The sequence below is a fragment of the Pongo pygmaeus genome, chromosome 15, assembly GCF_028885625.2.
Source record: "Pongo pygmaeus isolate AG05252 chromosome 15, NHGRI_mPonPyg2-v2.0_pri, whole genome shotgun sequence".
Classification (NCBI taxonomy): Eukaryota; Metazoa; Chordata; class Mammalia; order Primates; family Hominidae; genus Pongo; species Pongo pygmaeus.
This window is the reverse complement of record NC_072388.2, coordinates 62,218,450-62,243,944: the sequence shown is the minus strand read 5'-3', so window position 1 is coordinate 62,243,944 and position 25,495 is coordinate 62,218,450. Positions and strand designations below refer to the sequence as shown.

The window sequence follows — 25,495 nt, the reverse complement described above, 5'->3', positions numbered from 1 at the left end:
GTTTATATAATATATAAACGTAAGTTGGTTTATATAATATATAAACGTAAGTTGGTTTATATAATATATAAACGTAAGTTGGTTTATATAATATATAAACGTAAGTTGGTTTATATAATATATAAACGTAAGTTGGTTTATATAATATATAAACGTAAGTTGGTTTATATAATATATAAACGTAAGTTGGTTTATATAATATAAACGTAAGTTGGTTTATATAATATATAAACGTAAGTTAGTTTATATAATATGTTTATATAATATATAATATATTATATTATATATTAAATAAATATAATATATATTATATATTAAATAAATAATATAATATATTATATAGTATATATATATGTTTATACATATACATATATATGTTTATATATTATATGTTTATATAATATATATAAACATAAGTTAGTTTATATAATAGGCATTACTGCCTATTAAAAGTAATAGGTACATTTAAGTTTATTTATGGTAGAAATCAATTACATTTTAAATAGCCAGGAATGCTAATGCCTAAATCCCTACAGTTTTCTCTTAAAATTTAATTATAAAGGAATTTGATTTATATAACCTTGGTTTGTGTGAATCGTTATATAGCTTAAAAACTTATATTTGCATAAGGATTCTTAAAGAACTGTGGTGTAGATCTGTTAAAACTGAGTAGGCAAGCTCAGACTTCAAAGCATAAGTAACCTGTAATAAGTAATCAAAGTCAGGGTACTGATGAGATTTCACTGCTAGAAAATAGCATAGCTTAACGTTCTAAAATTTCCCTAAAGGGATTAACTCTCATCTCTCCATTTGGAACATCTCCGGGAACGCTTTTTTCCTGACTCCTCATTGTGCATGTTATAACAATGGATCTTCCTTTTTACCTGGAACTTGGGTGCTTTCATGGCACTGAAGTTTTAGGTAACACTTCCTTGCTCCTGTTGTTGATATATTCATCTCTAAAAATGGGTGCTTGAGCCAAACTGGTGTAGCTCTCTTCTAAGTGACATATGGGGCATCTAATGTAGGAAAGAATAAATGTTTATCTCCTAGTAAGCTGGTAAGAAGAATTTCAAATTTAAAACATTAATTTGATCTAGCCTGGGCAACAGAGCAAGACCCTGTCTCTAAAAATAAAATAAAAAGTAAAACATTAATTTGGCAGGAAATTGATCTCCTGTGCCTTACTGGGATGGGGCTGATAACCTTTGTGATCTCATTTCCCTCCTTAATTAAATTAATACATTTGGAATTTAGGATATATAGGTTGAACCATAGCCAATTTTTTGACTGTTTTTAACACTCAAAACAGCACTTTCATAGGGTTCAATCCATTAGGGGCAGGCAAGCTTCCAGAGAGCTGAGGGGCATGGAGGCCTCTCCACATCCTAAGTAAGGCTAAGTGGAATTAAACCCAAAGTTCAGGTGTCAGCTCAGAGCTGAAAGGAGCTTTGGTGCCTTGCCTGTGGGGCTCATTAGTACCTGTACACCCTATTCCCCTAGGTACATGGGGCTGATCCTTGAGCAATACTTCACATTTAGAGTACTTTGGTACCACACTGGTGAATCCTGGCCCACACTTTAACATGAGAGGGTTTGGAAAAGTGAGGTCTGAAATAGAGATGGAAAGGTGGGTAAATAGATGGATACGTGGATCACGGGGTAAATAGGTAAATTGGTATGGATTGTTATGCCAAGGAAGCATAATTTATTTCAAAAAATATAAGTGATACATAGTAAATCTACATTTTGTATTGGAAAGCCTTGCATGTATATAGTGCTGTCTAATTATCAGAGCACCTTTGCCTGCATTAGTTGATTTGTACAACAGCCTTGTAAAGTAGACATGGCTAAATTTTTATGCCCTCCCTCGCCCCCCGCCCCATTTTATAGATGCATAAACTGAGGTCTAGAAAGATTATCAAGTTTGCTCAAGCACACTTCCTATTCTGGATTTCTGTCCATCATGCCATGATGCCTTCTTGTGATTCCCTCACTGTAACTTGGAGTGACTTCAAGGGAGAAGTAGCCCTCACATCTGAAGACAAATGAAATAATAGGGTTCTCCTATTTTTTGTGAATTAATGTGCCTGAGAGGATCAGATAGTAATTCTCTATTAGAGCCCGTATTTAGTTGACATGGAATCAGTAAATCCTAGGGTCTTACTATGAAGCCAGTGCTTTCCTTACACAAAAACATCCAGGGCTCAGCCCAGTGTGCTGTCCGTGGTAGACAGTACTGAAGATAATGAAACTTATAATACGAAAACATCAAAGAAACCCAGATTTGGAGAGGACATTTTGGGTTATGTATTCTAGTTCTTTAGCAAATTTGTCTCCTTTGAGACCCTTTTTCAGTGAAGAAAAGCCATATACACGGCAGCTTGTTGTGTTTTTGTTAGGAAGTTCTTTTTTATATTGAACGTCTCTATGCCTTGTACCCTTTGTCCTTATTCTCCCCAGAATAATTTCTTAGTATATCTGTAGCCCAGACATAACCTTTCAGGTCTTAGAACACAGCTTTTGTGTTCACCCTTTGACTCTTTTTCTCTATAACAGTGGTTGCAATTCAAATGCTCATAGCCTCACACATAGTAAGTCTGAAAGCCAGGGGTCAGACAATAGGATGTAGACTGGTTCCTATTAAATGGGGCTTTGGCTACCCCTCTTCATTCAGTTATCCCCAGACTTTTCTCCTCGCCAACCCCCAAGATAAATAGAAATCCAGATTCTTCTGTGAAGTTTTCTGGTGTTACTAAAATCTTGTACAGAATGAACTAGCCCATTTGCCTTCTGGATCTAGCCTACCAGCTGTCAGTATGCATTTTCTCCTCCAGACTGAGTTCTTGGTTCTGTCAACCTTTTCTCATTTGTTAGTTTTGAAGCCTTCAATATCCTGGATGTGTCCATTTGTCCTCTAATATGACATCTATATCTGAACAGAATGCCCTGAGCCTGGTCAGCCCAGTGCAGCTTAGAGTTGGCTTTTTCATTCCCTTGTCATGACTCTAGGTTTCTTAAAGGAAAAGTCTCATGAGCATTTCTTGCTGTAGCATGACATTGCCAACTTATGTTAAGCTTCTGGTTATAGCTGGCTTCTAATTGAGCTTTCTGCATGTTGCTGCATGTTTCTCTTCTTTTCTCTTTTTTAAACAAACAGTGTCTTGCTATGTTGCCCAGGTTGGGCTCAAGTGATCCATCTCAGTCTTCTAAGTAGCTGAAACTACAGGTGTGCACCACCATGCCTGGCTTATTGTTGGTTGTTACACAGTTTGCTTTTTTATCTAAGTGTAGTACTTGGCATATGTTCCTGTGGAATCATTTATCCCTTATTCATATCTACGTTATTCACTGTGTCTTCCATCTTTATGACATCTGTAACCTAAATATGCTATCGGCCTCATCTAAGTCATTGATTAAAATTGTTTAACTAGGATAAAACACTACCTATTGGGTACAGTGCACACTATTGTATATGGGTACACTAAAAGCCCAGACTTCACTGCCATGCATCTAGTAGTCCATTTTGTGTTGCTGTAAAGGAATTCTTGTGGCTGGGTAATTTATGAAGAAAAGAGGTGTATTTGGTTCATGGTTCTTCAGACTGTACAAGAAGCATGGCACTAGCATCTGCTTCTGGTGAGGGCCTCAGGAAGCTTACAATCATGGTGGAAAGCAAAGGGGGAGCGTGTGTGTCACGTGGTGAGAGAGGAGCAAGACAGAGTGGGCAGAGGTGTCAGGCTTTTTTTTTTTTTTAACAACCAGATCTCACGGTAGCTAATAGAGTGAGAACTCACTCATTACTTCAAGGACAGCACCAAGCCATTCATGAGGGACCCACCTCCATACCTCCACGATCCAGATACCTCTCACTAGGCCCCACCTCCAACACTGGGGATCACATTTCAACACGAGATTTGGAGGGAACAAAAACCAAACTATATCAGTGCAATATATCCATGTAACACAACTGCACTTGTACTCCCAAAACTATAAAAATAAAAATAATTAAAAAAAAGAAAAAGTTGTTAAACTAGCCAGGGTTGAGATAGGAGCCTTTAGAAATTCCCTATATTACACAGCTTCATCATTAATCAGTAATCTTTGAGGTTTATCCTTGATCCAGAAATTTACTAGTATATTATCATCCTTCCTGCATTTCTTAATTTTGGTTGTAAGGAGAACATAGAGACTATTAGATGCTATGGTAAAAGCCAGGACTCTGTGTTTATAGCATTACTCTCATCTATAGGCCTTGTAACTTTATCATAAAAAGGAATGCCATTTATCTGCCATGTAGTATTAGTGAACGTCTAGAGCTAGTGCTGTTTACTGATGATCCTGCCCTAAGTGCTTGCAAACCATGGGTTTGTTCATCTGTCCTAAAATTTTGCCAGAGACAAGAAATAAAGTGTCAGTGGTGAAGTTCATTTATATACTTTATGTTTTCAGCCCCTTCCTCGTTTTTCCAATTGTTGCCTTCTTTACTTTCCATCTGCTGGATCTGTTATAAATTTGACCTTCACACCAGGGCTCACCCCAGTTCCTGAATGAATTGTGAAAGTGGCAAGCAGGGGTATTGGCAGAATCAGCACCACCATTGAGAGCTTGAATGAAATCATCTGACTAATCAGTGCATTAACTGCCATGTTGGGAATAAGCCCTGGGCACCTGTTAGCTCCCATTTTCCAGAATACCCTGCTCATTCCTGTTGGTAACCTGTAAGTTGGCCTCCTGTCCTTTTCCTTACCCTTTAGTCTGCTGATGACTTACCTTCGCTCCTGGTGCCTTCTAAGAGGGGGCCTTAATTTCTTAACTGGTTCTCCTGAGATCCCTTCCTGGCCGGTTTGGTTCTGCTGGGGAGTGGGTGGGCCTTTGGGGCTTGAGGGATTGCTGCTGATATTTTACCCCATTATCCCCCATCTCACGCATTCCTCCTCCTCTTTCCCACCGTGACTTAACTGTCCTTGAATTGACAGGTCCTTCTAACCTCTGCACTCTGTAGTCAGGTCTTTTTCACACCCCTGCTTGTCCTTGCATTTTTCTGAACTCCATAGTCTCTCATGGTGCCACCTGTTCCTAGTGTGTTTCTCTTATGACATGGAAACCTACATCCTTTTCCTTTTGACAAATCAGGATGACATTTACCCTGTTTCTTTTCTTTGGGCAGATTTCTATTTTCTGTGGGTTTTCAGTGATCTCAAAAAAGAATCTTGGTAATCTCAGCTTAAAATTTCTTTCTTCAGTTAGACAGAATTTATTGTATCCATGAGATTTCAACTTATTTTCTGTAGCAGCTGAATATGTTCTTTGCAGTCAGTCTTCTGACTCTCATTCCTCTGTCAGTGAATACCAAAGCAAAATAGGAATTGAGCTATTTTACTATGACGTAGTGGAAAGTTAGGAAGCTTTAGGTTTGAATCTTGACTTCCCTATATATTGTAAGTATGTTTTAGGAGCTGAGAATGTGAGCTTTGGGGTCAGAAGAAACTGCATACAAACTCTGGCTTCTCTGCCTACTTGCAGTATGACTTTCAGCAAGTTTGTATACCTGTTGTCCAAGCCTGAATTTCCTCATTCGTGACATGGGATAACAGGATAAATGAGATACTGTTAAGTAAAATAGGAGACACCTCAAAACTGACAGTTGTCAAATCTGCTTAGTTCACTTGGCAGTGTGGATACAAAGACAGGATCTCTGCCTTCAATCTTAAACAGGTGACTGAAAACCTTGGGCAGATTATTGACCACTCGGAGCCTCAGTGTTGTTTTCTGTAAAATGACATTAAGATCACCTATCACAACAAGTCACAGCAAGTAGGCTTGTTATGAGATAAAATGAGATGACTTGTAAAAATGTCTACTGGTATCACCTACAGGGCATAGTAGTTGCTCATTAAATATTAATTCATCTTTTCACAACCCCCTCATATGTTATCTGCCCGCATTGATAGAATGTATTATTTTTCTTGATTCCAATAATTTTATTTTTATTTATTTATTTTGAGACAGAGTCTTGCTCTGTTGCCCAGGCTGGAGTGCAGAGGTGCGATTTCAGCTCACTGCAACCTCCACCTCCCGGGTTCAAGTGATTCTCATGCCTCAGCCACCTGAGTAGTAGCTGGGATTACAGACGTGCACCACCAAACTCAGCTATTTTTTGTTTGATTGTTTTTTTGAGACAGAGTCTTGCTCTGTCACCCAGGCTGGAGTGCAGTGGTGTAGTCTCAGCTCACTGCAACCTCCGCCTCCTGGGTTCAAGCAATTCTCCTGCCTCAGCCTCCTGAGTAGCTGGGATTACAGGCACTCACCACTACGGCTGGCTAATTTTTTGTATTTTTAGTAGTAACGGGGTTTCTCCATGTTGGTCAGGCTGGTCTCAAACTCCCGACCTCAGGTGATCCACCTGCCTCGGCCTCCCAAAGTGCTGGGATTACAGGCATGAGCCACCAAGCCTGGCCCTAATTTTTGTATTTTTGGTAGAGATGTGGTTTCACCATGTTGGCCAGGCTGCTCTTGAACTCCTGGGCTCAAGTGATCTGCCCACCTTGGCCTCCCAAAGTGCTGGCAATACAGGCATGAGTCACTGTGCCTGGCTTCCAATATTAATTTTAAAATCTTCATTTTTTGAAATAGAATTTTTAAAATGTATATGAAACTTGAAGAAGGCTTGAATAAATGCAGAAATGTAGCATATTGCTAGATGGGAACACTCACCATCAGAAAGATGTCTATATAATCTCCAAATTATTTATACATTAGTCCAGTTCTAATTAAAATTAGTTTTTTAAAAACTTGAAACGTTTAGAGTTATGAAATAAATTTTTGAAAAAGATGACTAATGATATGGTACTTATGAAATAATATACTACAAAGGAAAAGGTAAGTTAATTAAAACAGTATGGCTTTGGAACAGGAGAATGGAACATAATGGCGCCTTAGGTGGAGATGACCCTGCTGAGTGTGCCATAAAACCCATAAGAAGATGTACCAAATAAATGAATGAATAAATATATGAATAGATGGCTATATACACATATACATTAAATTGGCATAATTGTCCTGAAGAGAAAACCGATAGTATTCTATCAACTTAAATTTAGACCCAACAATTCCGTGAGAAATAATCGGATATGTACAAAAGATATATATACAAAGGTATTGAATGCACCATTGCTAATAATTATTAGAAAATTGGAAAATAACTTCAAAATCCCTTAGTAGGAGGTAATTGAACTGTGGACATTCATATAGTGAAATATTCATCAGTTTGTAAAAAGAATGTGATAGACCTACTCATGATCTATTTTTAAGTGAAACATGCATTGTTATAGAAGAGTATAATTTTTGAGCCTGTATCTGTTATTTTAGGGAAAAATAATGTTAGTATTTTTGTCTTAGTTCTTTTGTGCTGCTTTAACAAAATGCCTCAGACTGAGTAATTTATAAAGAACAGAAGTTTATTTCTTACAGTTCTGGAGGCTGGGAATCCAAGATCGAGGTGCTGGCATCTAACGAGTGTCATCTTACTGGGTGTGCCCTCACATGGTGGAAGGCAGAAGGATGAGAGAGAGTGAAGCCATGTCCCAAATCCCCTTTTATAGTGGCATTAATCTATTTATGAGGGCAGAGCCCTTATGACTTCAACACCAAAAGGCCTTACCTCCCAACACAGTTTCATTGGGGATTAAATTTTTATCACATGAATTTTGGGGGACACATTCAGACTATAGCAATACACATTAACAATTTTGAAAGGAGTTCTACCAAATTGTTGTTAATTGGCTGGAAGGGGGTGATTATGTGTGATGATCTTCACTTCCTATTTTTTAGATATCTCTATTTTTTTATATTAAAAAATAATGAGCATGTATGTTATAATCAATAAGAATAATAAAAAATTTCATCTGCAAGTACATTCTCATTTTGTTGCCTTGCATTTTTCATAAACCTCAGCTGATTTTGTGCATTAGCCTTCCTAAGACTATTTTTGTAGGATAGCACCATTCTTTTATGCCCAGTATTCGTTGCTTCCTTGCTTTCACCATTTGTATCTGCCCTTTTAAAATCTAAAGCTCAAAAGAAAGCTTCCTGTGTTGCCTCAAGTGCCTTTTTCAATACCTTGAATTTTTCTTCCTCATCAGGAAGCAGTATAGATTGGTGGTTAAGTGTACAGACTGATTTGAATTCGGGCTCTGCCATTTTTTTTGTATTCGACCTTGGACAAGTGACATAACTACTCTGTGCCTCAGTTTTCTCATCTAGAAAGTAGATGCAAAATATCATAATATAATCACATTGTAAGGTTGTTGTGGAGATTTAACTACTAAATACCTATACAAACTCTCAGAAGTATTCCCAGCACATGGTTCATATTCAGTAAACGTTATGCTGGTGCTGTCACTAATATTTTTATTAGGATTCTTGTTTTGAGAACTTTCTTAAGCTCTGTTTTCTTTAATAGCTTCAGTCCATGAAATCATATAGTGTTAGCCTGTCATGTCTTACCTAGCATGTTATTAATTATTTGAAATCCAACTCTTATTCTAAAAATCGTTGGTATCCATTCAACTCTACGTACATGGTTCTTCACAGGCTGTTGGGTTCTCTTAAGATGTTACATGGGTTTCCTGTGTCTCTGGATTCTCTTCAGTTCCACTTTGCCAACTGATTTCCTCCAATCAGTGTTGAACATAAATGTTTATTAGTGCCAGGAACATATAATTTATAATGTGTGAAAACCAGGGATAGCCCATTTAAATCTTTACAGAGGACAGACAAATGGTACATAATGAAGTGTGGGTATGACCAAAGGAGTGATGGAAACTGTGGCGATTTAGAGAGCTTGGATCCTGCTGCCAATCCACTCCCAGTAACGGTTGGTCTCTAGGTAAGTGAGCCAAGTATTGCTAGATCTTTTGGTTTTTCAAGAGAAGCTGGAAAGCCATATTTTGGTAGAGCCAGACAAAACAGTCTGTTGTTTTTCTTTTTTTTTTTTTTTTTGAGATGAAGTCTAGCTCTGTCACCCAGGCTGGATTGCAGTGGCTCGATCTCGGCTCACTGCAACCTCCGCCTCCTGGGTTCAAGTGATTCTTCTGTCTCAGTCTCCTGAATAGGTGGGACTACAAGCATGCACCAGTATGCCTGGCTAACTTTTTGTATTTTTAGTAGAGATGAGGTTTCATCATGTTGGGCAGGCTGGTCTTGAACTCCTGACCTCGTGATTCGCCTGCCTCGGCCTCCCAAAGTGCTGGGATTACAGGTGTGAGCCACCGTGCCTGGCCAACAGTCTGTCGTTTTTCATTCAAGGGTTTTGAATGTTTTTGTTTGAAGGGTTTTATTGTTTTTTATTCTAGAATAGTATGACTGGCTCACTTGAATTTCATTGTGATTTTTATTAAATCTAGATTTACATAACCTGTAGCATTTTTTGTGTACTCAGTTAAGTGTTTACACAAGAAAGCTGTTAGAGATTTATCAAAGATAGTCAATTCATTGCATAGTGCACTTTTGTCTGTGGTAATGTTGATTTTAGACTTAAGTAACTTGGTTAACTGCCTTCTAGAGCTATAAGTATGTAGACTTGCCTAGGCTTTATGGAACAATTTTGTCTATTCTTAATAAAGATAATTTTCACCTGTATTGGGATGGTTGGGAAAATGGTTTCTTTATGATCCCCCAACCCCTTCTTTAGACCCAAATGAATTGGCAAACCTTGGATTATTTCATTGGATGGATTATTGTGGCAAGAGTTTAGCAACATATTTCTAAAGATTGCTTTCAACTACTCTGCAAATCTGAAAAACAGTCAGTGGTTGCTAAGAGACATACTATTCAAGTATCCCCGTAAACATATGTACTGCTGGAGATTGCTATTTAGTAATTTGTACTTCACATTTGCTGTTATATTTAGCTGAAAGGTACTGTAATTATCATGTAAATTATGCAAATCATGCAAATCATTCAGCCTGTCCTTAAAAGTGACCTTTTGTTATTGTGTTTTTAAAAACTCAAGACAAATTGGACATGACACAAACCAACCTGTTAAAAAAATTTTAGTTCTAAACTGAAATAAATTCCACGAGGCCTTGAATCTCAGCTCCAATACAAAGAACTGTTTTCCAAACGAGTTCCTTGAATATGTCAAAATGTTTACGTTTCCCTCTCACAGCCTATAGCAAGTAAGTGTTGGGAGCATTTATTTCTACCTGGAATTTTATGAGATAGCCATTACCAATTACCAATTAACAGCAGATCACTTCATCCTGTCCTGTCCAGTGTGTAACTCAAAAATCTTGTAAAAAGGGCTTTATTGCTCTGACTCTTGCATTCAGAGCCAGATTCTTGGTTGTATAATTTGTGCAGTTGCACTGGGCCCTGCGCTTAGAAGGGCCCTGTGCTTGGTTTAGTGCTCTGCTCTTGCCGTCTTGAAACTCTTAATACTTTTTGAGCAGGGACCACCGCATGTTCATTTTGCAGTAGGCCCCACAAATTATGTAGCTAGTCCCTGCCTGCTTCCCACTAAGTGCATCATTATTTAGCACAATAGCTCTTTCTTGAATTGCTGACCAAATTGGTTGTCTTAAAAATTTAAATCACAAGCTTGTCTTGAAATAGATAGAATGCTCAAGGGGAAAAAAATGGACTTCTTTGGTTTGTGGAAAGAATGCCTGAAATTAAATGGAGGAAAATAAAAGCATGTGACTTGGTGGAGTTGTTCATATTTGTACACCTTACACTTTCGAAAGTTTTGTATTGTATTTCCGTAGGAGTCTTGGAGTCAGAATTGCCAGAAGCTTGTGATCACAACCTTTTGATGCCTTGTCCCTATTGTCGTTTCTCAATGTTTGCCCCATAGGTTGCTTCATTTCATACAGTGCATCCCTTGAGTCGTTCTGATTCACTGGAGTTAGACTACCTTTGGCTCTGGTTTCTTTGTTCTGGGCTGTTTTCTCTGTATTTGGCCAAGGTGAAAGTTTGAGGAAGATAGTTTTCAGGTAGTAGGAGAAAGTTGCAAACAAAGCCATAAATGCGGACATCTGATTTTAGTGCTCCTGTGGCACTTTGGATGAAAACATTTAGAATACCAATTTTATCGGTTATCTATTTGAAGATTTCTGATGTTCTCTAAAATCTTACTTTACATGGAATAGGGCAGGGTAATTCTTTATTATAGCAGAGAGCAACTGGGTTATTTTGCTCGGAATCTTTTGCTCTTAATGACTTTTAAAAATAGTTTTGATAATGCCTACTTTTAAAATTCCAATATGTTTATATGGTTTTTAATGAAAAATAGCAGTCTCTTGCCTCATCTTTCTCCAAACCAGAGTCCTATTTCCTGGAATTAACCACACTTAAGTCTTCCAGTTGTTTATATATATTTATTTCCATATTTCTAAACAGCATGCTTATACTGCTATTTTTTAACTTGTGATTTTAGATTTCATTTATATCTATTGACTTCCTACTGTAAGCCATTATGTATCTCCCACCATAACTCCCTCTCTACATTTGTTATATCACAAAATTTGAATGAATCAGATGATAGATGAGTACTATTGTATACATGTTGTTCATTCCAAGGCACATAATTACATTTCTTTTCTTGTAGAGCTTTTTTTTTCTTTTTTTAACCTTGGAAAATAGGTGCCTTATTTTTTTACTTGCTTTCCTGTGTATTCATCATTAGTGTGTGCTTTAATTCTCTGAGAGTAACCATACAGCCCTTCTCAGTATGGCCCACATATCAACTAGTCTATCAGTTCCTTTTTATTTTTTTCTTGGAGACCTTCCTCCTGGAGCCCTGGTCATCCTGCTCTAATTGGCACTCTGGGCCATCCACATGGTCGTCCCAGCACTTCCCTTTGCTGCTCTTCTAGACTGTGTCTTTGCTTGTTTAACTTCTTCTTTGGTGGAGCATATCTTCTAGATTCTTCCTAAGAAAGCATGAATGGGATGTAAATGTTCTGAGATCACTTGTTTGAAAACGTCTTTATTCTGTCTACATTTTTTTTTTGAGACAGACTCTCACTTTGTCGCCCAGGCTGGAGTGTAGTGGCACGATCTTGGCTCACTGCAACTTCCAGCTGCTGGGATTACAGGCGCATGCCACCACGCCAGGCTAACTTTTGTATTTTTAGTAGAGACAGGGTTTCACCATGTTAGCCCACGCTGGTCTCAAATTTCTGACCTCAAGTGATCAGCCCGCCTTCGTCTTCCAAAGTGTTGGGATTACAGGCATGAGCCACTGTGCCCTGCCTGCCTGCCTACATACTTTATTGACATTTTGGCTAAGTGTAAACTTGGAACTTTCCCAGATGTTTTAGGGAATTGATCCATTGTTTTCCAGCTTCCAGTGTTGGTATTAAGAAGGCCTGCACCAGCTGAATGCCTTATCCTTTATAATGACCTGTCGTCTTTGTATCTTCTTTGAGATCTTCTCTTTGTCTCCACATCCAGAAAGTGATGTGCTTTGGTGTAGGTCTTTGTTCATTTATTGTGCAGAACACTTAATGGACCATATCTATATTGACATTCATGACTTTTTTTTTCCTGGAAATTGAATTGAATTATTCCTCAGATAATTTCCTTCTCTTCATTTTCTGTTTTTCTGTCTCCATGTCTTTCTGGATTGCTATTATGTATTGGATCTTCTGGTTTTTAAAATCTTCTTCTATATATTATCTCTGTTTTTTGGTTATACGTTCAGGGGTAGAGTTGCTCATTTTAATGTTCTAGTGCTTCTGCTAAAATTTTTATTTGTTATATGTTGAACTTCTAAAAGCTTTTTAAAAATATCCTGAATATCCACCTGAATAATAGCACTCTGTTTTATTTCAAGGATCCAGCATATTTGTTTATCTTTGAGGATGTTATAGTTTCCTTTTTGCAATTTTTTTTGGTACTCCTAGCATTGTGCCTGTTTCCTCTGAGTTCCTTATAATTGTTTGTTGTGGTGTTTTATGTTAAAATAACTGGTGATCTTTGACTTCATAGTCATAATTACATGTTAGTCTACCGAAAAGTTGCTTAGAACTTGTATATGTTACCGTGTGCACGTGTGTGTTTATATTTGCATGGTGACACTTGACAACTGGTGACTTTGAATGGGATAACTGGTCAGGGACCTTGCCATTTCATTAGGAAACCCTCAGCTGTTAGCATATCTGTAGGTCTTTCCTCTTGAGGCTGTCAGTTTCTTCCAAAGGGACTTTCTGATCTGACTTATACAGAATTGGGAGCCTGGTCAGGGAAGAAAGCTGGCAAATATGTCACTTTTAGGTATGCAGAGTTTTATTTCATCCCATTATTTCCAATAAGTGCTTTACTTAATGTGTACGATGTCTCCAAGACTAGATACTTACTCATTCTCTCCAGACTTACATTGTAAATCATCAGTACACTACATGGGATAGGGATCTGGGGGGTCTTCCACAGACTTTCAACCAGTCCTCCTGTTTTTAGCAATTTCTCACACTCTTACCATCAAATATATCTGGTGCCTTTAGTTTTTAAGCCTTTTAAGGGTTCTGTGGTGTGAACTGGCCTGCTTCTTGTTGGCTTTCTTCCCTGCTTGCAGAATGGAAAAACACTTAGCAGACTGGAGAAAGAGGAAACCTAAGATAGTTACCTCTTGTCATCCACTTCCATCTTTGAGAAGTCTACAAATAAGTCTAAATTTTCTCTCCGGTCCTGTCTATGCCAAGGCTTTCTTCTATTTTTATTCTTTCACTGTCATTTTAGGGAGGATTCAAGAGGAGAGAGGTTCAATCCCCTGCCTAGCTGGAAGACCCTTACAGCCCTTTTTCATTTCACTCTTCTCATTTCATTGTAGATTTATGAAGTTCAAAGAAAGGTTATTTGGCTAAATCACTACGTAGTTTAACCCTATTTGTGAACTTCAAGATGGCTGGTTTTTGTAAACCTGGAGTTAGTATGTTGACAGGTCTGTCTTTGCTTTGTAATCACCTTGGAAACACTCCAGCTTCTTAACTTCTTTTCTTTGACTGCAAGCTGCCTGTTACATTAGGGATGGCACAGTCCACTTAGGCATTTACAGGTGTGGGATTATATTTCTTTTTTGTGTGGGAGTGATTGGGACTATAGATATGACTAAGCACAGTCATATTATTTTGTTTTGGAAATCAGAGCTCATCAGAGCTCATCCTACCCCCCCTTGTTTTGGCCTGTGCACTATTATATTTCTCTCTCATACATCTTAAAATCATCAAAAGCATGTTCTACAGAGAAGCAGAAAAATAGTTTAATACTGCAATTCATCTTTCTTTCTCATAGAACATGATACATTTAATATTTGTGGCTTTGTAAATATTTAAAGTTAGGCACTCGGCAATGCATTTTGTTTGAGAGCCTAATGAAAACATCAAACATTTCTTGCTTAATTATTGTGTATTCATTAAACTCAAGATTAACAGTATACAAGGAGAGTTGATTCAAGTTTTGCTAATATTACACACCCTCAGACCTTCTCTTATGTTGGTTACGAGTTATTCATTAAAGCCTTTTGAAACACTTAAAAGTAGAAACGAAATTTAAAAAGGTGGATGGGTGGTTTGGGTAGGTGGATTAGAGATCGTATGTCATTTGGAACATGTTATAGATAAAGAGATACTGAGTCTATACGGGGCCTTTTTTTTTTTTTTTTGCTATTTGGGGCCACATGCGTTTCTTTCCTAGATAGAATGTTTTCCTGTGGAAATGTATTAACTTGCGCATTACCTCCCCTGATGGGCTCCAAAATTGTTCAACAATGTGTATGTCCAAATGAGGACCATTGCTGGCACATAGAAAGAACTCAGTATGTATATATTTATTGTATTGCTGAATGGGCAGAGAGCTGTAGTGAACAACATCTTCTGTTTGGATAGGCTGCTAGGAAAAGCATGTACTATTGAACCTGTGAGGAGCACTCTTATCCCGCTTCTAACTCCTCATTTCTTCATTGGTCAGCCTGGATGTCTCTTCCTTTAGAAGCCTTCGCTGATCACTCCACTTCTTCCAAATACAGTAGATGTGTCTGCTGTATGTTTATACAACATCCTGAACTACTTAACATGCTGTTTATTTATTTGTTTGTATTCTCCATTAGAATAGGCTCTGAGAAAGCAAAGACTATATCTGTCTTGCTTATCATTGTATCCCTGACAGCTCGCCCACTGGCTGGCTCTTAATAAGCACACCATAAATGTTTACTTGAAAGACTCATTTTTAAGACGAACAGATGAATGAATGATAGATGGATGGTGGATGGCATTGGGTAGCTAAAAATTCTGTCCTGTCTCTGCCTATTTTTGAAGACCATCCTTTAGTTTGTGTTTCCTGCCGTGTTTGAGGGGCCTTTTTTTTTGTCCATAACTCTGTCTTTTATTCAAAGTAAAACACCAAACAAAAACACATTTGATTATTGACCATGAGGTTTTTATTCTGCTGTCAGTGTCAACCTCATGTCTTAATCACTTGAGGTCAAACTTCCATATATCTGGATAGCCTTTTTGATGATGATGGTAGTCTAATTTGTGTGTTATGTGCTCTTGAAATGTTTTGCTGTAAAGACACTAGAACTGAATTTTGCTTTATTGCAATGATGATGAATGTAAAAAAAAACCTCAGTAACATTCAAACCGATTTCGAAGTTTGTTCTTCAGCCAGAGAAACTTGCACACTGACTTTTTGTAAAGGTAGCAGATTTATTGTGTTGTAATTCATACACCATAAAATTCACCATTTTAAAGTTTCCAATTTAGTGGTTTTTAGTGTATTTTCACAGTCATGCAACCATCACCACAGTATCACTGCAGGATGTTTTTATCATCCCTCAAAGAAATCCAGACCCACAGGAGGCTGAAGCAGGAGAATCGCTTGAACCCGGGAGGCGGAGTTTACAATAAGCCAAGATAGCGCCACTGCCCTCCAGCCTAGTGACAGAGCAAGACTCTGTCTCAAAAAAAAAAAAAAAAAAAAGAAATTCAGACCTATTAGTGGCTCCTCCCCATTCTACTTTCTGTCACTATGGATTTGCCTATTCTGGTTATTTCACATAAAATGGAGTCATACATTGTATGGCCTTCTGTATCTGGTTTCTTTTACTCAGCATGATGTTTGAAAGATTCATTCATGTTGTAACATGTATCAGTACTTTGTTCCTTTTTATGGCTGAATAATATTCCATGGCATCATATTTTGTTTATCAGTTGATGGATATTTGGGTTGTTTCAGTTTTTAGCTGTTATGAATATTGCTCCCATGAACATCTGTGTACAAGTTTTTGTGTGGACATGTGTTTTCGGTTCTGTTGGATATATACATGAAAGTGGAATCGCTTAGTCATATAGTAATTCTGTGGGAGATTTAAGGAACGGCCAAACTGTTTTCCGAAATAGCTGTACCATTTTACATTCTTACCAACAATGTATGAGGGTTCCAGTTTCTCCATATCCTCGCCAACACTTTTTATTATCCCTTTTTTTCATTATAGCCATCCAATGAGTATCTCTTTGTTGGTTGGGTTTTCTTTTCTTTTCTTTTTTTCTGAGATGGAGTCTTGCTCTGTTGCCTAGGCTGTAGTGCAGTGGCGCGATCTCGGCTCACTGCAAACTCCACCTCCCAGGTTCAAGCAATTCTTCTGCCTCAGCCTCCCGAGTAGCTGGGATTACAGGCATGCGCCAGCATGCCTGGCTAATTTTTGTATTTTTAGTGGAGACAGGATTTCACCATGTTGGCCAGGCTGATCTCAAACCCCTGACCTCGTGGTCTACCCCCTCGGCCTCCGAAAGTGCTGGGATTACAGGCAAGAGCCAGGGTTTGCTTTTCTGTAATGATCAATAAAATAGAGCACTTTTCATGTGTTTATTGACCATTTGTATACTTTCTTTGCGATTTAGCTATTAAATAAAATCCTTTGTCCATTTTTAAACTGGGTTATTTGTCTTATTGTTGAGCTTTTAAAGTTCTTTTTTCTGTTGTTTGTTTTGTTTTTTGTTTTTGAGACAGAGTCTCTCTCTGCCGCTCAGGCTGAAGTGCAGTGGCACGATCACGGCTCAGTGCAGCCTTGATCTGGGGCTCAGGTGATTCTCCCACTTGAGCCTCCGAAATACCTGGGACTATAGGCACGTGCCACCAAACCTGGCTAATCTTTGAATTTCTTTGTAGAGACAGGATTTTGCCATGTTGCCAAGACTGGTCTCAAACTCCTAGGCACAAACGATCCACCCACCCCTGCCTCCCAAAGTGCTGAGATTGTAGGCGTGAGCCACCATGCCTGGCCTAAAAGTTCTTTATATATTGTGGATACTAGTCCCTTATCAGACATATGGTTTATAAATACAGTTGACCCTTGAACAGTGCAGAGATTAGGGGCAGTGAACCCCTGAGCAGTTGAAAATTATATGTATAACTTGACTTTCCAGAAACTTAACTACAAATAGCCTGCTGTTGACAGGAAGCCTTACTGATAACATAAACAGTTGAATAACACATATTTTGTATGTTATCTGTATTAAATACTGTGTTCTTACAATAAAGCAAGCTAGAGAAAAGAATATGTTAAGAAAATCATAAAGAAGAGAAAATACATTTTCCGTTCATTAATGGGAGGTAGGTCATCATAAAGATCTTCATCCTTGTGGTCTTCACATTGAGTAGGCTGAGGAGGTTGGGAGGAAGAGGAAGGGTTGGTCTTGCTGTCTCAGGGTAGCAAGAGTGGAAGAAAAAAATTTTTTTTTTTTTAAATTGAGACGGAATCTTGCTTTGTCTCCCACGCTGGAGTGCAGTGGTGCAATCTCAGCTCACTGCAACCTCTGCCTCCCGGGTTCAAGCAATTCTCCTGCCTCAGCCTCCCAAGTAGCTAGGATTACAGGCACCCTTCACCACACCCAGCTAATTTTTGTATTTTTAGTAGAGACAGGATTTCACCATGTTGGCCAGGCTGGTCTCAAACTCCTGACCTCAAGTGAACTACCCGCCTCAGCCTCCCAAGGTGCTGGGATTACAGGGGTGAGCCATTACGCCCAGCCAAGAGTGGAAGAAAATTTGCATGTAAGTGAACTTGCACAGTTCAAACCTGGGTTTTTCAGGGTCAGCTGCATCTTCTCCCAGCACATGCATTCTCTCTTTTCATTTTCTTGATGGTGTCCTTTGAAGCATGAATGGTTTCAATTTGGGGGAAGTCTAATTTATTTGTTTGTTGCTTATGGTTTGGGGTCATATCTAAGAAATATCACCTAATCTAGGGTTATAAAGATTTATTCTTCTAATTGTTTTATAATTTAGCTCTTAACTTTAGGTTGATTGTCGATTTTGAGTTAATCTGAGTGTATGTTGTGAGGTAGAGGTTCAACTTACTCTTTTGCATGTGGATATCCTGTTGTCCAGCACCATTTGTTGAAAATACTGTTCTTTCCCCATTGAAATGACTTGGCATTCTTGTTGAAAATCAGTTGACCATAAATGTGAGGGCTTACTTTTGGGCTCTCAATTCTATTCCATTAATATGTATGTCTGTCTTTATGCCAGTACCACACTGTCTTGATTACTGTATTTTGGACTAAGTTTTGAAATAGAGAAGTGTGAATCTTTCAAGTTTTGTTTCCCTCAAAAGTATTTTGGCTCTTCTGGTTCTCTTGCATTTCCATATGAATTTTAGTATCAACTTGTCAATGATACAAAAACAAAGCAGCTAGAATTTTTGATAGAGATTGAGTTGAATCTGTTGTGCTCACTGGCATTTGGCTGAAACTTTAGCTTGTTACCTCTTTTGGACTAGTGTGGACCTCATTTTGAGCACGTAGATGTGATGTTATCAGGATTTGGTTATTAACTTTAGATTACAAATTTTTGGGAACTTAAACATGTTATTCACAGCCAGGTGTGGTGGCTCACACCTCTAATCCCAGCACTTTGGGAGGCTGAGGTGGGTGGATCACCTGAGTTCAGGAGTTTGAGACTAGCCTGACCAATATGGTGAAACCCCATCTCTACTAAAAATTCAAAAAATTAGCTGGGCACGGTGGTAGGTGCCTTTAGTCCCAGCTACTCAGGAGGCTGAGACAGGAGAATTGCTTGCTTGAACACAGGAGGCGGAGGTTGCAGTGAGCTGAGATCGTGCCACTGCACTCCAGCCTGGGCAACAGAGCAATACTCCATCTCAAAAAAAAAAAAAAAAAAGTTATTCACATATAACATACATACAGAAATAATCAATGTTCACTTCGTTGACTACAGAGTGAGCACACCTACATAACAAGAGTCTGGATCTAAAAAGGACCATTGCCAGTATCATTGAGACTTTTTGATGTTTGCTTTGATTCAGGTTTTTTCATTTTCCTAGATGTTCTAGTAGAGCTGAAGGCTTATCCTTTTTTTTTTTTTTTTTTTAAAGACCGAATCTTGCTCTATGGCCCAGGCTGGAGTGCAATAGCGTAATCTCAGCTCACTGTAACCTCTGCCTCCCGGGTTCAAGTGATTCTCCTGCCTCAGCCTTCTGAGTAGCTGGGATTACAGGCGCCCGCCACCACACCTGGCTAATTTTTGTATTTTTACTAGAGATGGGGTTTCACCATGTTGGCCAGGCTGGTCTTAAACTCCTGACCTCAGGTGATCCGCCTGCCTCGGCTTCACCAGGTGCTGGGATTACAGGCGTGAGTCACCATGCGCAGTCAGCTTATTTTAACTGCGTATTTAGAATATCAGTAGGTAGCATAGTGCAGTGGTTGAGATACGGACTTTTGGCCTCAACTGCTGGGGTTCAAATTCTAGCTTTACCACCTATTAGCTGTGAGACCGTGGGCACGTTACTTAACCCTATGTGCCCCAGTTTCCTCTTATGTAAAAGGGGGACAAAACTACCTCATTGGGAGGATTAATATGTAGATTGCTTGGAAAATTGCCTGATGATCACAGTAAGTACCATATGTGTATTAGCTATTATTCATATTATTACTTTTATTGTTGTTATTTTGTATTTGTGTTTCTTTAGTGGAATATAAGCTCCTTGTCTGACTTGTTTATCATGATATGCCCAAAGATTAGCACTGTGCCTGTCACATAATAGATATTCAACACATTTTTTGAGGAAGGAAGGAGGGGATTTTAAATAATAGACTTCCTAAATCCTTTTCTGAAACTGCCTTTGACAGCTATAATGTCATTCATTTACAACAGCTTCTGGAGCTGTTTGACAGCGAAGACCCTCGGGAACGGGACTACTTAAAAACAGTCTTACACAGAATTTATGGCAAGTTTCTTGGTCTTAGAGCATTTATCCGAAAACAGATTAACAATATTTTTCTAAGGTAAGTGGAGTGTGATGGGGAAAGAAGGAGAAGCAAAGTTGGTGTTTTTATGGAAGTATTAAGTAAATCTCAAATATCTGAAAACAGTGTACTGACTTCTCTTTCTCCCTTTCTGCCTGCCTGCCTTCATTCTACTGACTCTCGTCCCCTCTCCCTCTACCCCCTCCCCCCCTCTCCTCCCCCATCTTCTCCTCTCCTCCTCCCCCATCTTCTCCTCCCACCCTCCTCTTCCTCCTCTTTTCCTCTTCCTCTCCCTCCTCCCCTGACTCCTTCTTCTCTACCCCTCCTCTCCCCCTACTTTCCCCTCTCCCCTGCTTTTCTCCTCCCCCTTCTCCTCCTCCCATCTCCTCCTCCTCTCCTCCTTTCCTCTCCTCTCTCCTCCTCTTCCTCTTTTCTCCCCTGTCCTCCTCCTTTCTCCCTCCCTCTCCTCCTCTCCTCCCCGCTCTCCTCCTCTCCTTCCCCCTCCCGCTTCTCCTCTTTTCCTCCCTCTCCTCCTCTCTTCCCCCACCTCTCCCTCCCCCATCTTCCCCCCTCTCCTCCTCTCTTCCCCCCCTTTTCCTCTCCTCCCCCCCTCCTCCTCTCTTCCCTCCTTTTCTCCCCCCCTTCTCCTTCTCTTCTCCTCCCTCTCCTCCTCCCTCTCCTCCTCTCTTCCCCCCTTCTCCCCTCTCTCCTCCTCTCTTCCCTCCTCTCTTCTCGCTCTCTCCCCATCTTCTCCTCCCTCTCTTCTCCTCCCCCATCTCTCCCCCATCTCCTCTCTTCCCCTCTCTCCTCCTCTCTTCCCTCCTCCTCTCTTCCCTCCTCTCCTCTCTTCCCTCCTCTCCTCTCTTCCCTCCTCTCCTCTCTTCCCTCCTCTCCTCCTCCTCCTCTCTTCCCCCCTCCTCCTCCTTCTCTCTTCCCCCCTTCTCCTCCTCCTCCCCCTCTCTTCCCCCTTGTCCTCCCTCTCCTCCTCTCTTCCCCGCTCTCCTCCTCCTCCTCTTCTCCTCCTCCTCCTCTTCTCCTCCTCCTCCCCCTTCTCCTCCTCCTCTTCTCCTCCCCCTTCTCCTCCTCCTCTTCTCCTCCCCCTTCTCCTCCTCTTCTCCTCCACCTCCTCCTCCTCTTTTTATCCCTTCCTTCTCCTCCTCTCCTCCTTTCTCCTCCCCTTTCTCCTCTTTTCTCAGGTTTGTTTATGAAACAGAACACTTCAATGGTGTAGCTGAACTGCTGGAAATATTAGGAAGGTGAGCACGGTTTTTCTAATTGCTAATCTCAGATGAATATTATTTTGAAAATTAGGTTCAGGTGGCACCAAGAGATGCTCACCTAGTTCTCTTGTTGTATATACATTGGGTCTCTCTCATTTGTGCCTGTTAGCATATTTTCCAACTGACTCTACAAGACACAATTTCCTGTTCTCCTTGTTCCACAATTATGCATTGCCAGTTCCACTGGAATGACTGAAAGAGCTAACAGTTCATTAATTACTAGAAAGATGATACATCTAATTGTGGTCGGGCTAGTTACTCCAAAACATCTTATTCTCATTAGTTTTTAGGCTATCTGGTCCTTTGCCTTATCTGTTGAAAGCAAGTTTATAATAAATTGGAAAGATTGCCATTTTCAAAGGAGTTGTGTATCCAGGTATAGTCCTTGAACAGCTGCAGCCTGGAGTAGTAGAATGAATTGGAAAGAGCTGTGGTGTAAGTTTCCACACACAAGGGAGGATAATGTAGCTGGACAACATGATTACTTAATCTTTTCTCCTAATATGAAGAGAAAAAGAAGGTGGAGTCACACGGCTTTCCCTCAGTGATTTCCCTAGGCTGGGCAGAGGTTTCAGGAATGAGGAGGAATGATGTCTGGAAATGGAAAAGGTCATATTTAAGGCGGAAGCAAGCAAGGCGGGCCATTATTTGGAGAAGGAAAAGGGAGGGAAAATAAAGGGTTTTGATAAAGAGCTTTTGGAAACCATCTGACTAATTTTAGGAGCACAGGAGCCTTTGTTGAGTGATCAGAAGCAAATTTTCTTCTCTTAAATTTCCTTCCAACTTATTGTATTCCTTGAAGTTGTTAAGAAATCCTGGCTGGGTGTGGTGGCTCACGCCTATTATCCCAGCACTTTGGGAGGCCGAGGCGGGCGGATCACTTGCAGTTAAGAGTTCTAGACCAGTCTGGACAATATGGTGAAACTCCTTCTCTACTAAAAATACAAAAAAATTAGCCAGGCATGTTGGTGGGTGCCTGTAATCCCAGCTACTTGGGAGGCTGAGGCATGGGAATAGCTTGAATCCCGGAGGCGAAGGTTGCAGTGAGCTGAGACTGGGCCACTGTACTCCAGCCTGGGCAATAGAGCAAGATGACTCTGTCTCAAAAAAAAAAAAAAAAAATTCTGAATGCCACTGGGGTGGGTATTAAGTTGTTTTGTACAAACAAACTGATTAAGTTTAATTAATATCACAAGAACAGTTTGTCTCAGTTTAACTTGTTGTGGTAACATTGCTAATTTGTGTCTCTTTTTTCTCCCTAGTATTATCAATGGCTTTGCTTTACCTCTTAAGGCAGAACACAAACAGTTTCTGGTGAAAGTATTGATCCCTTTACACACTGTCAGGAGCTTATCACTCTTCCATGCACAGGTAGGAGGATTTTGTACAACTACTTTTAGAAGCAAAATAAAAAGTTTGCAAACTCATTGTTTTTTTGATATTGATATAGCCTTCATTTTTTATTTTATTTTATTTTATTTTTTTTTGAGACGGAGTCTTGCTCTGTCACCCACACTGGAGTGCAGTGGCACAGTCTTGGCTCACTGCAGCCTCCGCCTCCCGGGTTCAAGCGATTCTTCGGCCTCAGCCTCCCGAGTAGCTGTGACTACAAGCACACGCCACCATGCCTGGCTAATTTTTGTATTTTTAGTAGAGATGGGGTTTTACCATGTTGGCCAAGATGGTCTGGGTCTTCTGAACTCGTGATCCGCCCACCTTGGCCTCCCAAAGTGCTGGGATTACAGAGGTGTGAGCCACGGCGCCGGGCCTATAGCTTACTTCATTCCTAAAGGAAAGAGACTTACTAAAGTTTAAAATACTCCCCGAGGGAAATAAAAATGTATGCATTTTTTTCTTCTATGCACAGTGGAATCATGGAAATATTTTTAAAGTGGGAGGAGCCCTTGTTTGGTCATTTTATTTTACAGAGAACTTAGATGACTTTCCCAAGTGCACACAATAACATACTGAACCTATTATATATAATAAAATGCACAGGAGCTTAGCAGATGTAGATCTTTGGACTATGTAATCATGTTTTAATGTTCTTGAATATTTTGTTCCATCCTAGTTTGCGTTAGTCTATCGGTTGCCCTTTTTGCCTCCTGTTCTAGGTCACTCACCATGTCTTTATCACTTTCTACACACAAGCACTCTCACAAGTAAACAAATCAATCAGTATTTTCACATTTTTTTTTTCCTTTAAGCCTTCATCACTTTAAAAAGCATACCCTGTCTTGTCCCCATTCTGATTTTTGTGCCAACACTGCCTTGCATGGTCACCATGTCACTGGGGGTAGATAAATTATTGGGTGGTATTTTAAATTTTGGATAGGAAAATTTTAAATACTGCTAGACTCTGACTCCCTCTTCCCCCCATTGGGAAGGTTTTGAGTTTGCATAAAAACGTGACACATTTTTCTAAGCACTGTTCCTCTTTAAATGTGAAATTCTGTATTTCGAGGAAAAATTAATCCATATGTTTCTAATTTAGAACACCATCAAAATGTTCTTTTGCGAGGGTGGTTTTCTTGTCCGAGAATCTTTACAAGCCCTTTTACAATCTTGCCTTTGGTTTTTGAAATGGGATATCATATTTCATGATTATTATTTTAAACAATCTTACTTAGATGTGTTAGTACCAATGTAGAACTATTCTTACATTTCTCCAGGTTCTGACTGGCAGGTACAACCTTTTATCTCCTCGTGAAACTGCTTTAGTTTGCATGTGCCATTTCAGGCAATTGGCAAAGTTTTTATTAAGTGCTTACTTCCCATAGAGGACTCTTGTGGAACTACAGTAAAACTCAGTACTGTTGATATTAGCAAAGAGAGAAAGGAAGCCCCTGAGATGTAGCTCAAAGTGTATGTAGGTGAGATAATTCCACAATATGCTGAGTGTGATGTCTCACCTCTGCTTTTTCATTAGCTGCATACTTCATGTCCTAATACTCTTTTTTAAAAAAAAGTTCCCTGGAGTCATGTTAATATTAGTCTTTGGCTTGAAAAAGTAGTTTCGTATTTTACTTTATATAGATTTTATGACAATTAAAATGAATTTAATGTGAAGTTATTAAAACCAGTCTGGAAACCTTTCAGTAAGTTTTAATAGTATATCTTTTGAGCCCTTACTGTATAGAATTTAAAATTTTGCCTTTTATTTTATTTTTTACTCAGCTGGCATATTGTATAGTACAGTTTCTGGAGAAAGATCCTTCACTCACAGAACCAGTAAGTCTTTTTTCCATAATTTCAAAAACTTAAGAAAAATTACCTGTCCCAGAAGTATATATGAAAAAATTAAATGCCATTTGTTTTTCTCCTTTTCATTTTAGGTTATTAGGGGGTTAATGAAATTTTGGCCTAAAACATGTAGTCAAAAAGAGGTAAGTGCTTACTGTCAGAGAGTGTTCATAGCTTACTGAATATTTTGCTGAGTGCCAAGGATTGGGCTAAGCATGTATAAAAGCGCATCATCAGGGCTGGGAGCAGTGGCTCACGCCTGTAATCCCAACACTTTGGGAGGCCGAGGTGGGCGGATCACCTGAGGTCGGGAGTTTGAGACCAGCCTGACCAACATAGAGAAACCCCATCTCTACTAAAAATACAAAATTAGCCAGGCGTGGTGGCGCATGCCTGTAATCCCAGCTACCCGGGAGGCTGAGACAGGAGAATCGCTTGAACCTGGGAGGCGGAGGTTGCAGTGAGCCGAGATGGTGCCATTGCACTCCACCCTGGGTAACAAGAGTGAAACTCTGTCTCAAAAACAAAACAAAACTGCATCATCTCATTTAAACCTCATTGTAACTCTATAAGGCAGCTCTGTCAAAACTCTTGTTTTACTAGTTATGAAACTGTAGAGAGGTTAAATAGCCTGCCCCAATACACTAAGTAAGTACAGATGATTAGGCCAGAACTCGCCTCCTTGACTCCTAAACCCTGGCT

At 39.5% G+C, this 25,495-nt stretch overlaps 1 protein-coding gene across 6 annotated transcripts in view; it reads left to right on the top strand.

Moving 5' to 3' along the window:
* Window positions 1–25,495, top strand: part of PPP2R5E (protein phosphatase 2 regulatory subunit B'epsilon) — a 174,172-nt gene that overhangs the window by 132,235 nt on the left and 16,442 nt on the right. For all 6 annotated transcript variants that reach the window (XM_054449810.2, XM_054449809.2, XM_063651671.1 and 3 more), the window contains 5 exons: window positions 20,179–20,309; window positions 21,467–21,526; window positions 22,813–22,921; window positions 24,728–24,781; window positions 24,886–24,936. In XM_054449810.2, coding sequence (XP_054305785.1) covers window positions 20,179–20,309; window positions 21,467–21,526; window positions 22,813–22,921; window positions 24,728–24,781; window positions 24,886–24,936 — 405 coding nt within the window. The remainder of the gene's footprint in view (window positions 1–20,178; window positions 20,310–21,466; window positions 21,527–22,812; window positions 22,922–24,727; window positions 24,782–24,885; window positions 24,937–25,495) is intronic.